The sequence below is a fragment of the Enhydra lutris genome, unplaced genomic scaffold (assembly GCF_002288905.1).
Source record: "Enhydra lutris kenyoni isolate GAN:26980312 unplaced genomic scaffold, ASM228890v2 scaffoldscaffold98, whole genome shotgun sequence".
NCBI lineage: Eukaryota > Metazoa > Chordata > Mammalia > Carnivora > Mustelidae > Enhydra > Enhydra lutris.
Window position 1 is genome coordinate 598704 of NW_019154182.1, and position 13535 is coordinate 612238.

General features: G+C 41.6%; 1 protein-coding gene across 1 annotated transcript in view; it reads left to right on the forward strand.

Moving 5' to 3' along the window:
- Positions 1-13535, forward strand: part of LOC111139277 (BRISC and BRCA1 A complex member 2) — a 401260-nt gene that overhangs the window by 320510 nt on the left and 67215 nt on the right. Inside the window, exon 10 of the mRNA XM_022491515.1 lies at positions 364-446. Coding sequence (XP_022347223.1) covers positions 364-446 — 83 coding nt within the window. The remainder of the gene's footprint in view (positions 1-363; positions 447-13535) is intronic.

Genomic DNA, 13535 nt, shown 5'->3' on the forward strand with positions numbered 1-13535 from the left:
AACTGGTAACAAGCATTTGCATAGCATTTTATGGTTTATCTTATTTGTTTTTCACAATCCTGTAAGGAAGTTTGAAAACATTATTGTATGTGTTTTACAGATGAGGAAACTGAGGCCCCAGAGGTTAAGTGATTTGCCTGAAGTCATAACAGTAGATAGCAAAACAGTAACTTAAACGTAGATGCTGTTATCCCAAACCCCACGGCCTTCCTATGGTAACACTCCCTTAACCTTAAATGCATCTCGGATGCAATCACCGTGATGTTATGAATATATTCTTTACTTGGTTCCATCTCTCTTGTGCCTAATTTTGATGAGGGTTTTTTCTGTGTGTGTGTGTGTGTGTGTGTGTTTATCACCTAGAGGCGTCGTGGAATATGATGCAGAAGGCTTTACAAAACTCACTCTGCTGCTGATGTGGAAAGATTTCTGTTTTCTTGTACACAGTGAGTATACTTCTGCTGTGAGCACGTCAGCATACATTTGCAAAGTCCTAAACCGTATGTAATATGACTGTGAAAACCTTCAGTGTCCTGAGGGGGTTCTCTTGAAGAGAAAATACCTCTAGAACAATGGTTCTCAACCAGGTCTAATTTGCCACTCCGCAGCTGTTTGGCAGGGTCTGAAGACATTTTTTTTTTTTTTTAAAGACATTTTTGATTGTCATGACTGAGCAGGGCGGAAGTGGGGATTGTTGCTTCTGGCATTTAGTGGGTAGAGGGTAGGGGTGTTACAGGACGACCCCCCAACAGCAGCTGAATCGTCGGGTACAAGATGTCAGTAGTGCTGAGTTGAAGAAATGCTGCCCCACGTCCCGGGTTCCAGATTCCTGTTTCAAAGCGTCTTTCCAGCATGAGATTCCAAAACTTTCAGGATTATTCAAAACATATTTGCTTTGGTCATGTGGTTATCATCCTTATTAAGGGAAAAAAACCTACAACTTTGATAATAACATAATAGTTATTTGAAAGGTGAGACAAGTCCGAATGTATTCCCAGCATCACTTTTCAATTTTATTGCACGGACAGGCATCTTTAAATGCTTGTTGTGTTACCATAATCAGTGAGTCAATAAACTTTGGTCCAGCTTTCTCTCTCTCTTTTTAAAATTAATTTATTTATTTTAGAGAGAGCGAGCGAACAGGGGGTGGGCAGAGAGAGAGATCCCCAAGCAGACTCTGCACTGAGCGTGGAGCCCGACGTGGGGCTCGACCTCAGGACCCTAAGATAAAAAACGGCTTTAGTTGAAACCAAGAGTTGGCCACTTAACCAGCTGCGCCACCCCGGCGCTCCTGGTCCAGCTTTCTCCTAATGGATAATTTGGAGCCTCTTCTGTTTATTTTTTGTTATGTAAGAACCATTGACCCATGGTGCCAGGTTCAAGTTTTAAGTCAACCAAGACCTTTATTCTTTAGCATCTGATATGAACAATGCCCAGTCTTCAGACCAAAGACACAGAAGTTTCAGCTTTCCCAAGTCACGTGACAGAAAAGCAGTGGCCTGGGGTTGACTTCACTTAGTGGATAGAACTAACCCTTGACCTTTAATAAACTATTCCCAGGAGAGGAGCTTTGGCCCTATTTAGCCACGCCATCAGACAGTGTAAAGGCGTTGGTTTGGGGGTTTTTGTTTCCCTGGTGGACTGACATCCTTGGTTGTGATTTGCTTAGGCTAAAACATGGTTCTGAAATTCATTTGTCTTACCCCATTTCACACCAAGAGTTAGTAAGGGAAGAAAGCCTCTAATGCCACGGTGTAACCCGCACAGGGAGAACTGTGTTGGCTGTGTTTTTAAGGCGTCTCCCAGTGATAAGCACCTTGCCTGCAGAGCTTTCTGCCGAGCTTCTACTCTAGAGCGAGCCTTCCGTGGGGACCCTCAGGAACGCAAGCATATTGCTGCACGTTAGTTGTGTGCACAGACAAAAACAAAATTGCAGAGGTGAGATTTTAGTGTGGGTGTTCCTCCAACTGGTTATATGACATTGTCCAAATCACTGAGACACATTTCCCTCTGCTTGAGTTTCCTCGTGTGTACACTGGGGATCTGGTTGGTAAGTCCTGTGGAGACGTTCACATACAGAGCTTAACCCAGAATACAGGGCCAGATGGTGGAGGGAGCCTCACGGTCAAGGCCTCCTGGCAGTCTCCTCTCTGCCTGCCATCTTATGTGGCCCTAATGTTTGATTGTCACCTTCTGTGTTGCTGTTTTTGTTTTTTTATTCTGACACTTAATTCCTGTGTGAGATCTCATCGCCTACTTGCCATATTCACTGCGTGCACTGCCTTAATTCCAGGGATTCTGCCTCTACCCTGGTGGACCCCCCCCCCCCCCCGCGCCCAGATCCTGACTGTACCCTTGGTTTGTCTCGCACAACCCTGGACAGTTGTGCGGGTGGTCTGGTTGGCGTGACTCCCTCGCCCAGGTCAACAGGAGGGGCCAGTGCCCTGCCTTGAACAGTGGTGGCGACAGTCACAAGCCTCCCAGGGTGGCTCTGAGAGAAGGACACAGAAGGAGGGACACACGGAAGGACAGTTGCAAATGTTAAATTAGAGGCATGCTCAACCAAAGTGGCATGATAGCGCAGTCCTTTAAATGAAATTTGGTTTTCTAGCCATGATTCTGTTTTCAAAAATCTTGATGTCAGATCATATCGGATAGAAGTGGAAAAAAGATACTCTTGGCATTGCTCATTGTCAGCGGTGCTTGTCACGTGCGACCCAAGAGTCACTCTTCTGGTGGGGGCGAGCAAGAATGATGCCCAGGGATAAAGGAGTACTCACCTCTCAGTGCCTGTCCTCCCTTGTCAGTCCATTAGGTGTTCTAGCAATTCTCGTTTCTTTGGAAGGTCTGTTCCCCAAAGAGTATTTTCCTGGTACCACTCGTCCAGTATTTCTTTCTTTCTTTCTTTTTTTTTTTTTAAAGATTATTTATTTATTTATTTGACAGACAGAGATCACAAGTAAGCAGAGAGGCAGGCAGAGAGAGAGGAGGGAGCAGGCTCCCTGCTGAGCAGAGAACCTGATGCGGGGCTCGATCCCAGGACCCTGAGATCATGACCTGAGCCAAAGGCAGAGGCTTTAACCCACTGAGCCACCCAGGTGCCCCACGTCCAGTATTTCTTACAGCTCCGTCTCCACCTTCCTGTCTTAGCTTCTCCAAGTCAGACGTGTAACACACAGTCCCAAAGTCATATTTTCACTTAGTTCTGGTTACATTCTCCAGAAATGTGAACCCACGGGCACTCTTTAAAACAACTACAAGGACTTCGGGATTTGTTTAATTCACTTTTGCCAGAGTGTTTCCTCGGGCCGTTATTCCCTTCCTCCCCAGGCTGCTTGCCGCTGTCTCTTAGCGTCACTGTCTACACTCATGGCTCTTGGGCAGATATGACCTGGTCCGTGAACCAGGGGACTCAGTGCTGTTTCCTGCTCCATCGTTAACACACAGCCTGTCTTTACATAAATTATTCCCACCCTATTGCTTCTTCCATCTAAAACGCAGGACTTGCTGCATCAGAGTGAAGCTTGGTTGGATAATGTGTCTTACTCCATCATGCAGTTAAGCATCGGACACTTTCCTTTGGAAAGATCTGCTTGCTTGGTTACAACACCCAAGGAACGACTTGTTCCCTTTCTTTTTTCCGTGAGGATGGGGAGTAAATATGGGCTGGCAGAGCCGTAATGATAGCACACTGCAGTGAAGTTCTGAGTTCTGAAGAACACAAAGAAGGAGGGACATGCCTAGAGATGAGCCAGGCTTCCAGGGCTGCCTCTGCCGCTCCATGGGGAGTGGACAACTGGCAGGACACCAGATAACAGCCCCACTCTCCTTCCTTTGTCCGCCTCTCCCAGGCCCGGAAAGAAAACGGTCACTAGGGCAGGTACTGGTAGTCATTCTGAGCATTTTGGATGCTAGAGGAAAGAGGCACTCCTCTCTTGAGGCAGATGGCTCTGACCTCACACTTTGCTAGAGTCTGCGGAAGCGAGAATGCCCGCGGGGAAAACATTGTACATATTCTGGGATCTCTCACGAGACACTGCAACCTCCAACATTCTGATGGTTTTGGGAGCGGAGGTGTGACCGTGATCATGGCCGTGGAGTTTTTTTCATCCGTTTATTCCTTCTTCCTTTCCTTCCTTCATCCGTGATCAACATACTGCAAGATTTGGAACCATGCAAGGATCAGGGAGTGCTCCCATCCAAAAACTGTTTCCAGGAAGGTTTCCTGGCCATCAGCTAAGAATTGTTTATAGTTGGCTATGGAGGTAATTCCATATTTACCAAGCTCTGGTGGTAGATGTTATCTTGAAGCCAGCACCTTTTCAGAATGCTGGGTGACAAGAGAACCAGACAGCAAAGACAGTAACGCAGAACAGAAGCAACCGCTGGGAGAAACATGAGCTCTTCTTCAGGGTCCAAGTCAGCTGCTCTGTGAGTAGGCGCGAGAGGAGGCAGCTGCCTGTGGTAGCAGGATTGCTGCTCCGAAGTGGAGGGTATTGAGATCCGTGACCCCCAAGGCAAGTGAGAGAGTGTGTGATTGTACGACAAGCTGTCTTTTCCCATCGCCCATAAATCATTGGTAGGTGACCCTTTGAGTCATCCAGCCTGGACCAGAGGCCGTATCTCCCCGGCAAAATGCCTGCCATTCTAAATCTGACCATTTGGGTTGTTCCATTAAATTTTTTGTTCTCTCTACTCCTAACCCAGTCATTTTGACCCAATTCAACTGAGTTCTGGGTTTGAGAACCTTTCTGTGCTCAGTACTAGGAAAGGTCCCAGGAGATAAGAGTGAATAAGTCAGGCTTGACCTTAAGACACTTGGATTCTGGCATAAGAGTTGGCAGACAATGCCCTGTGGGCCAAATCCCGCCCTCAGCCTGTTTTCATATGGCCCTCCAGCTGAGGGTGCTTTCTGGGTTTTGAAAAGGTTGTTGGGAATGGGGGAGGCATAGGCAACAGAGATGGTAAAGCCTAGAATACTGACTCTTTGACCCTAGACAAAAATCATTTGTGGCCCTGGGTCTAGTTGATGGGAAAGGAGATCAGATAATGATGAATTACAGTGGTACACATTTTTTAAAACAAATATTTCATGAACTTGCCTACTATATGTGAGGCACAAAGAAATGTAGGGCAGAGAGAACTTCATGTGTTTTATGTATAAGAGAGAGATGTAGAAAAAGAGAGAGACCCTCCCTATTGGAGTCTGATGAGAGAGACAGACAATAAAGAAGTAAACTATCAAATATATAAATTTCAAATTCTAACAAATACCATAATGGAACAAAACAGCAGGCTGCAGGAGACCGAGGGGAGGTGTTGTTGGTTCAGTCAGGGAAGACCAGTTCCTGAGCGGAGGGAAGTGGACTCATCTCTTTGCCACAAAAACAACATCTTGTAGAGTGTTTAAGAGCAAAAAGCAAGATAGTTACTTGCTAGATAATGAAAACCAAAATTGTGAGGTTTTTTCAAAACTTGCTGAGTTTTTGGGTATGAATCACATTTTTATATAAATAAGTAGATTTGAAGAACAAATCGGAATCATTGAAGTAATTAAAATCAGGAACTACAATGTTGTATATTAGAATTCATTTCAAAGCAAATCCATAAAAAGTGTAATATTATTTAGAATTCATATGGTTACCTCAGATGACACATCTATAAAGATTTGTGGCTCAATTTTATCATTTCTAGTAGGAATAATCACTATCAAAGCAGCAGGAACCAAAACTGATTGTGAATAAAAAGTGAAACTAATCAGTTCTCTTTATTGTTCAAAGAGATAAAAGAATATGGAAAAAGATGAAAGAAAATCTACTTCCTAAAATGCCTTTTTGCTCTGATTATGAGAACTCTTGGACATTTAGGTGCTTCGAGCATTTCGGTTAATTTTTATCCTGGACTTACTTGAAAGTGGTTAGCTCTGCGAGGTGAAGAGGTTTTCATCTTTAGGTTCCATACACAGGCACCCTGTTCACATTTTAAGCCCGGATAGATCTAGAACTTGAGCGACCACTGTCACTGTTGTGATTCATATCGAAACTCCTATTTCATCTTCAGAGTCTACTTCTAGAAAGACTTTCTCTGTAGTGTCTGACACTGCTTTGAGAATTTATTTCATTAATCTTCATAATGTTCTTGGGAATATTCTTTTCATTCGAATACCTTGGACTTAGGTGACACCTTTTTAATGACCTCAAAGGCCTTCTTGTAAGGAAGGAAGTTGTCAGTCAGATGCATGATGCCGTGTGGTGGTTTCTTGCCCTGTACCCTCTCATGTGTATTGTGTGATTCCTTTCGGTTATAATTATTGGACCGAAGTAATTGCTAAAGTGAGCTTCTCTGATCAAAGAAAGGGCATTAAAATGGAGTGATTTTGACTTAAAAATGTATGTGGCTGCTTCGAAATGAACACATTGTAACCCAGGCAGGCATGTAACTCAATAAAGAGAGGAAGTGTTTCCAAAGAGTAACTTTTATAGTATTGATCCAGTTCCATATAACCTTTTGTTAGAATTAATTTTCAAGTATTACTGACATGGGCGAAACAGGGCCATTATTTTGGGGCGAAACTTCTGCTGTTGTTGAAGATAATAGTAATAGTAGCAGTCGCTAACAGGTGTTGAGAGCGTAATTACCGTGCTCTGGCCATGGCTCTCGGTATTTTGCATGTACGGTATTGTGTGGTGCAGTCCTCAACACATTCTTCTGAGGATAATTAGTAGTATTACCACATTTTACAAATCAGACAAGTGTGGCACAGAATGGTGACAGAGCTAGGATCTAAAATCCAGGACCTGATTCCAGAGCCCATGTGCTAAACTGCATTGCTCTACTCTTTCAGATAATTCATTGGCGGTATCCCCAAGTGTGTGATGAATTTTGAAAGCCTTTGGAGCTTCCCAGAGAATCCATAAGCTCTAGGGACAGAAGTGTTCACCCCGGCAATACTGTCTCATTTCTCAGGCACATGAATGGCCATCTCACCAAAGGCTGTATTGCCCTGAAGGTGGTGAGCCGTGCCGCTGGCGCTCCTCAGTCGTGATGACAGGCTATCCAGCTGTAAACCCCTGGCTAGCAGCACAGACACACCGGCTTGAGCAGGGCTTCACTCTCTGGCTATAAAAAGACCAAACTAATGGGTTAACCAAAGCGTGAACCACCTTTGATGATCTAAAACTAGATTTCACCTGTTTAGACATAGTGAATGTGGCCTGTTATAATAGCTCATTATACAAAGTCCCGCGAATGCAGAACCTGCAAAGTCGGAGGCAAACAGGGCAGTGTCACCGTGAGATTGCCCGGGGTTCTAAGACCGGAAGGAGTGGCAAGAGCTTTGGCAAGCTTTTTTACGTGGTTCTTTTTTTTTTTTTTTTTTTTTTCCTAAAATGGAATATAATCTAAACGTTTCTGTGGCCTGGATTTATCCTGATGGCCTGTGAATCTCTTTTTAAAGAACACTTTTTAACAGTACGGAGGCTCCTCAAAAAGTTAAAAATAGAACTACCCTATGACCCAGCAGTTGCACTACTGGGCATTTATCCAAAGGATACAAACATAGTGATTCGAAGGGGCACACGCACCCCAGTGTTTATAGCAGCAATGTCCACAGTAGCCCAGATGTCCACCAACAGATGAATGCATAAAGAAGATGCAGTATAGCCACCACCTGGGTGACTCAGTGGGTTAAGCGTCTGCCTTCAGCTCAGGTCATGGTTCCAGGGCCCTGGGATTGAGCCCTGCATCGGGCTCTCTGCTCAGTGGGGAGCCTGCTTCTCCCTCTCTCTCTGCATCCCCTGCTTGTGTCCTCTCTCTCTGTCTCTCACTCTCTGTCAAATAAATAAATACTTAAAAAAAAAAGGTGGTATATCTATGCAATGGAGTAAAACTCAGCCATCAAAAAAACCAAAATCTTACCGTTTGCAACAACATGGATGGAACTAGGGGTTATTATGCTAAGCAAATGAAGTCAGTCAGAGAAAAACAAATACCATATGATTTCATTCCTATCCAGAATTTAAGAAACAAAACAAATGAACATAGGGGAAGAGAAGGAAAAATAAAATAAGATTTAAAAAAAAAAAACAGAGAGGGAGGCAAACCATAAAAGACTCTTAACTCTAGGAAACAAACTGAGGATTGCTGGAGGGGAGGGGCATGGGGGGATGGGTAACTGGGGGATGGGCATTGAGGGCACGTGATGTGATGAGCACTGGGTGTGATATGCAACTGATGAATCAGTAAATTGTACCTCTGAAACTAATAATATAGTATATGTTAATTAAATTGAATTTAAATATATTTTTAAAAATTTTAAACAAAAAGGAAGAAAACACTTTTTATTATAAAAATATTAAACACAGAGGTAGAAAGGAAAATATAATAACCCATCACCCATATTGCAGCTTTGTCTGCCTTGTTTCATCAGTCCCTTCCTCCTTTTTAAAATAATTTTTAAAATCTTCTGGAATATTTTGAAGCAAATGTGCAGTATTTCACCTATAAATACTCAATGTGTATCTCTAATAGATTTTTTACAAAGATGTCTGCAAAACAATGCTGTTAGAATATTACAATAACAAATTATGATATTATTAATATCGTCTAATAGCCAGTCTGTGTTCACCTTCCCTATTTGTCCCAAACATGTTTTTTTTCTTTTTTTACAATTGGTTCGTTCAAATCAGAATCCCAGTAATTCAGGACCCATGAATCTTGAGGACCTTTCCTTAGAAAAGAAGAGATGTGGGCTGAAATAATGGCTGTCACCACCCCATTTCTTTCCCCATAATTTAGTTAAGAAAATATGGAGTGAAATTATTAAAAACATCACTTCACCCAGGGGCCTATAGAAGACAAGGTCTGGCATTTGTTTATCACTTTTATTTCAAAGTGCCTTTTAATTACCGCACTTACAATGTGAGTCATCGAGTCTCTGTGTCAGTTCTGAATAGATTTCTTAGCACTAGAATGAATGGTTAGGGATTATCTAGCCCAGGGACTTCTGATGTTCTTGTGCCAAAGACGCCTTTGGGAAACCCTGTGGATCCATTCTTCGAACAGTATTTTTTTTTTTTTAAAGATTTTATTTATTTGACAGAGATCACAAGTAGGCAGAGAGGCAGGCAGAGAGACGGGGGAACCAGACTTCCTGCTGAGCAGAGAGCCCGATTCCGGGCTCGATCCTAGCACCCTAGGATCGTGACCTGAGCTGAAGGCAGAGGCTTAACCCACTGAGCCACCCGGGCGCCCCTCGAACAGTATTTTAAAATGCATAAAGTAAAATATATAACACGACAAAGGAAGCCAATTCTATTAAAATACTTTTATCCAGTCGCTAAAAATGATTTAATCCTGTGATTAAAAACATATGATATGAGATACGGGCTTCTTGGATGATACCTTGAATAACAGTATCCAGTGGCAAATCTAATGATTCTTGTAACTTTGAAGGAGTGATGTGCATAAAGAATATTTTAAGATACGAGCAGCACCTGCAACGTGGTACAGAAATGGCTGCGATTTCTTTCAGTAACGAGGCCAGGGTCCTGCTAACACTGCTGTAGATTATTGCTTGTGTTCATAATCGAAGGAAATCTAAATTTCAGTTAAATAGTGAATAGTGATAGTGAATGTAAAGGTACACATTCTTTCCTCTGCAAGTTCCCAGATGCCCATATTTGATCCAAGGACACTTGTGGAGTGGGAGGTGAAGGGAGGTGTGTGGGTCTCAGATTGAGAATCTCAGAAAACTCCCTGTGTGATGGAGGTAGGATGTGGCTAAGTACCTAACCCCAAGCCGTGCATAATGTAATGTAATAGGGGAGAATAGGACCAGAAGCCAAGTTCCCGCAATCCAGCTAAGCATTTTTCCTATGTTTGAATGGCCAAATTCTGAGAATCCTAGGCAAGGTAAAGGTAAATACTTTTACAACAGTATGTGGTCAGTATTGTATTGCTGTCTTAACGCTGGCGTGAAGAGCTGGGTAATGTCCAACATAAGGAAAACATCAGGAAATAATGCTCAGATTTAAGGTTTAATGCCCTTCCTTTTGCATATTACGTGCTCCCTATTTGCACAAGTTCAACTTTCCTAAAAGTCCATGGGGCATTTTTCCCCTGTCTTTTTTCAGGTATAACTTACTATAACTTTACTATAACTTATAGAAAAACTCACCCATTTTAAGTGAATAATTTAATAAATGTTGGCAACCACCTACAGCCACAGAACTAGAACCACAGCCAGGACATGGGACATTTTCATCACCCTACGAAGTTTCTCGTGTGTCTTTGCAGCAGATCCCCTCTCTTGACCTTCAGCCCCAGATAGTCACTGAGCATTTTCTGTGACTACAGTTTATTCTGTTATAGAGTATGTAGAATTCCATAAAAATGGAATCAAACTCTATATGGTCTTTTGCATTTGACTGCTGTCCCTTAGCACAGTGTTGTTGAGATTCGTCCACGGTGTGTGTGTGTGTGTGTGTGTGTGTGTGTGTGTGTGTGTGTGTGTATTTCATTCCTATTTATTGCTTTTTCCTTTCCACTAGTTATCCATTTACCAAGTTGATGGACATTTTATTTGTTTCCAGTTTCTGGCTCTCAAGAATAATGCTCCTATGAACAAAATTTTAAGTATAAGTCTTTGTGTGGACATGATTTGTTTCTCTTGGGTAAAAACTTATGAGTGAGAATTCTGGATCATAGAGTAAATATGTGTTCAACTCAGTAGTATATATTATACTACTGCTATATTGTTTTCCAAAGGGCTGTAACTGCTGCATTCTCACTAACAGTGTGTGAGAGTCCCAGTTCTTCCATAGCCTCTCCAGCACTTGCTTTATCAATCCCTTTCATTTCAGCCATTGTAAGGTATATAACAGTATCTCACCATGGTTTTAAAGTACAGTTCCGTAATGACTAGTGATGTTGAACACCTTTTCATGTGCTTTTGACCAAGTCAGTTATTTTGTAAAATGTCTGTTCAAATCTTTTTCCTGTCTTAATTGGATCGTTGTCTATTTTGAGTCATGAATTCTTTATATGTAGTAAATACAAGCCCTTTGTCAGTTATATGCTCTACACATTTTTTCCCCAGTCCATGGCATGCCTTTTCATTTTCTTAACTGTTTCTTTGAAAGAGCAAAAATTTTAATTTTGATGAAGTTCCTTGTATCATGTTTTCATTTTATGGCTGTGGTTTTGTTTATTTTAATTCCAGTGTAGTTACCACACAGTGTTGTATTAGTTACCGGTGTACAGCATTGTGGTTGCGCAATTCTGTGATACGTGTGCTCTTAATCCCTGTTGCCTAAGTTCACCCATTCCCCTCTCCCAGCTCCCGTCTCTTGACCAACAGTTCTCTATAGTTAAGAGTCTGTTTTTTGGTTTGTCTCTTGTTTTCTTCCTCCATTTGTTTTGTTTCCTTAATTCTGCATGGGAATGAAATCATATGGTATTTTTCTTTCACTGACTGACTTATTTTACTTAGCATTATACCCTCTAGCTCCATCCATATCATTACAAATGGCAAGATTTTATTCTTTTTTTATGGCTGGGTAGTATTCCATTGTATCTATATATACCACATTTTATCCATTATCTATCAATGGACACTTGGGCTTCTTCTGTAATTTGCCTATTGTAAATAATGCTTCAGGGAGTACATATCTTTTCCAGATAGTGTTTTCATATTCTTTTGGTAGTACCCAGTAGTGGAATTACTGAATCATATGGTAATTCTGTTTTTCATTTTCTGAGGAAATTCCATACTATTTTCCACAGGGGCTACACCTGTTTGCATTCTCACAGGCTGTGCCTTTAGTGTCCTGCTTAAGATATTCTTGCCTAATCTAGTCCAAAAAGAATTTCTGTGTTGTTTTCTTCTGCAGAGTTCATAGTTTTAGCTCTTTCAATTTCCATTCCATTTCCAGTTAATTTTTGTGTATGGTGTGAGGTAAGGGACACAGTTTATATATTTTTTTCTATACTAATATCCATTTGTTGAAAAGACTGTTGAATTACCTTGACACCTTTGTCAAAAAAATCAGTTGAATATATATATGCATATATATTCCCATATATATACGTATATATATTTCTGTAATATATATAATATATAATTATATATAATATATTATATATAAATATAATATATATTTCTGTAATCTTGCATTCTGTTCTATTGATCTACATGCCTGTGCTTTCTACTTTATAGCACATCTTGAAATCAGAGAGTATAAGTCCTTTAATCTTATATGTCTTTCGTCTAAATTGTTTAGGCTGTTTAGATCCTTTGCCTTTCCATATACATTTTAGAATTAGCTTGACAGTTTTTTTTTTTTTTCACTAAAAACTTGATTGGGATTGCATTGACTCTATAGCTTAATTTGGGTGGAATTGCCATCTTAGAAATATTGAGTCCTCCAATCCATGAACATGTTTTATATTTCCATTTATTTAGACTTTTTTAGTTTCCCATAGCAGCGCTTAGTAGTTTTCAGTATACAGGTCTTGTACATCTCTTGTTAAAATTCCTAAGTATATTTTAAGCTATTGTGAATGGAGTTATTTTTAAAATTTTTCATTTTCTGATTGTTTATTGTTAAGATATAGAAATACAGTTATTTTTGTGTATTGACCTTTAGTGGAGTCCTTAGAATTTTTATGTACATGATCATGTCATCTGCAAATAAAGGCAGTTTACTTTTTCCTTTCCAACATGTATTTCCTTCGTTCTTTCCTTCCTCCCTCCCTTCCTGCCTCCCTCTCTCCCTCCCCTCCTTCCTTCCTCTTTTCCCTCCTTCCCTCCCTTCCCTCCCTCCATTCCTTCCAACCCCCTTCCTTCCTCTCTCCCTCCTGTCCCTTCTCTTCCTTCCCCTTCCTTCCCTCCCTCCTCTCGCTCCCTCCCTTCCTTCCTCCCTCCCTCCCTCCCTCCCTTCCTGCTCTTCAGTGGCCTCCAGACAAGACATAAGCAATAGTTTACCTGTTTATTGGTCTAGTCCTTCATGCACCTTGTGTTGAGCACCTGCTCTGGTTCAGGTACTGGCAAGACCTGAGAGACCAGGATGAATGCTGCTGGCTCTGAAATGGCTCCCATCTAGTAAGATCATATGAAAACAGCAGTGAAACATTTCAAGCAATGCTAGGCATCCTCCAGATGTTTTGGGAATACAAGGAAGGGGCACCCAGATAGCACAGAAGGGCTGTAAGAGCATTTCAGGCAGAGGGTCTAGCGTAAACAAAGGCACTGAGGGGAGAAACAAAAGTGAGTCTATTAGGATTTCTCAAATGTATATTGGATTCTGGGGAGTTGTGAGAGACTGAGCTAGAGGCAGGCTGAGCTAGAGCCCAGAACTCGGAGAGCACTGTATACCAGGCTGGTGAGTATGGATAGACTCGGTCTCCCAAGGATAGCAAGGAGAGATGGATGTTTGCTCAGTAGAGAAGTGGTATACATTTGCTTTTTTAGGAAAGGGGACTTTCCTAAAGAAAGAAGATGATTAGGCAAAAGTTGATGAAACCTGAATGAGAAG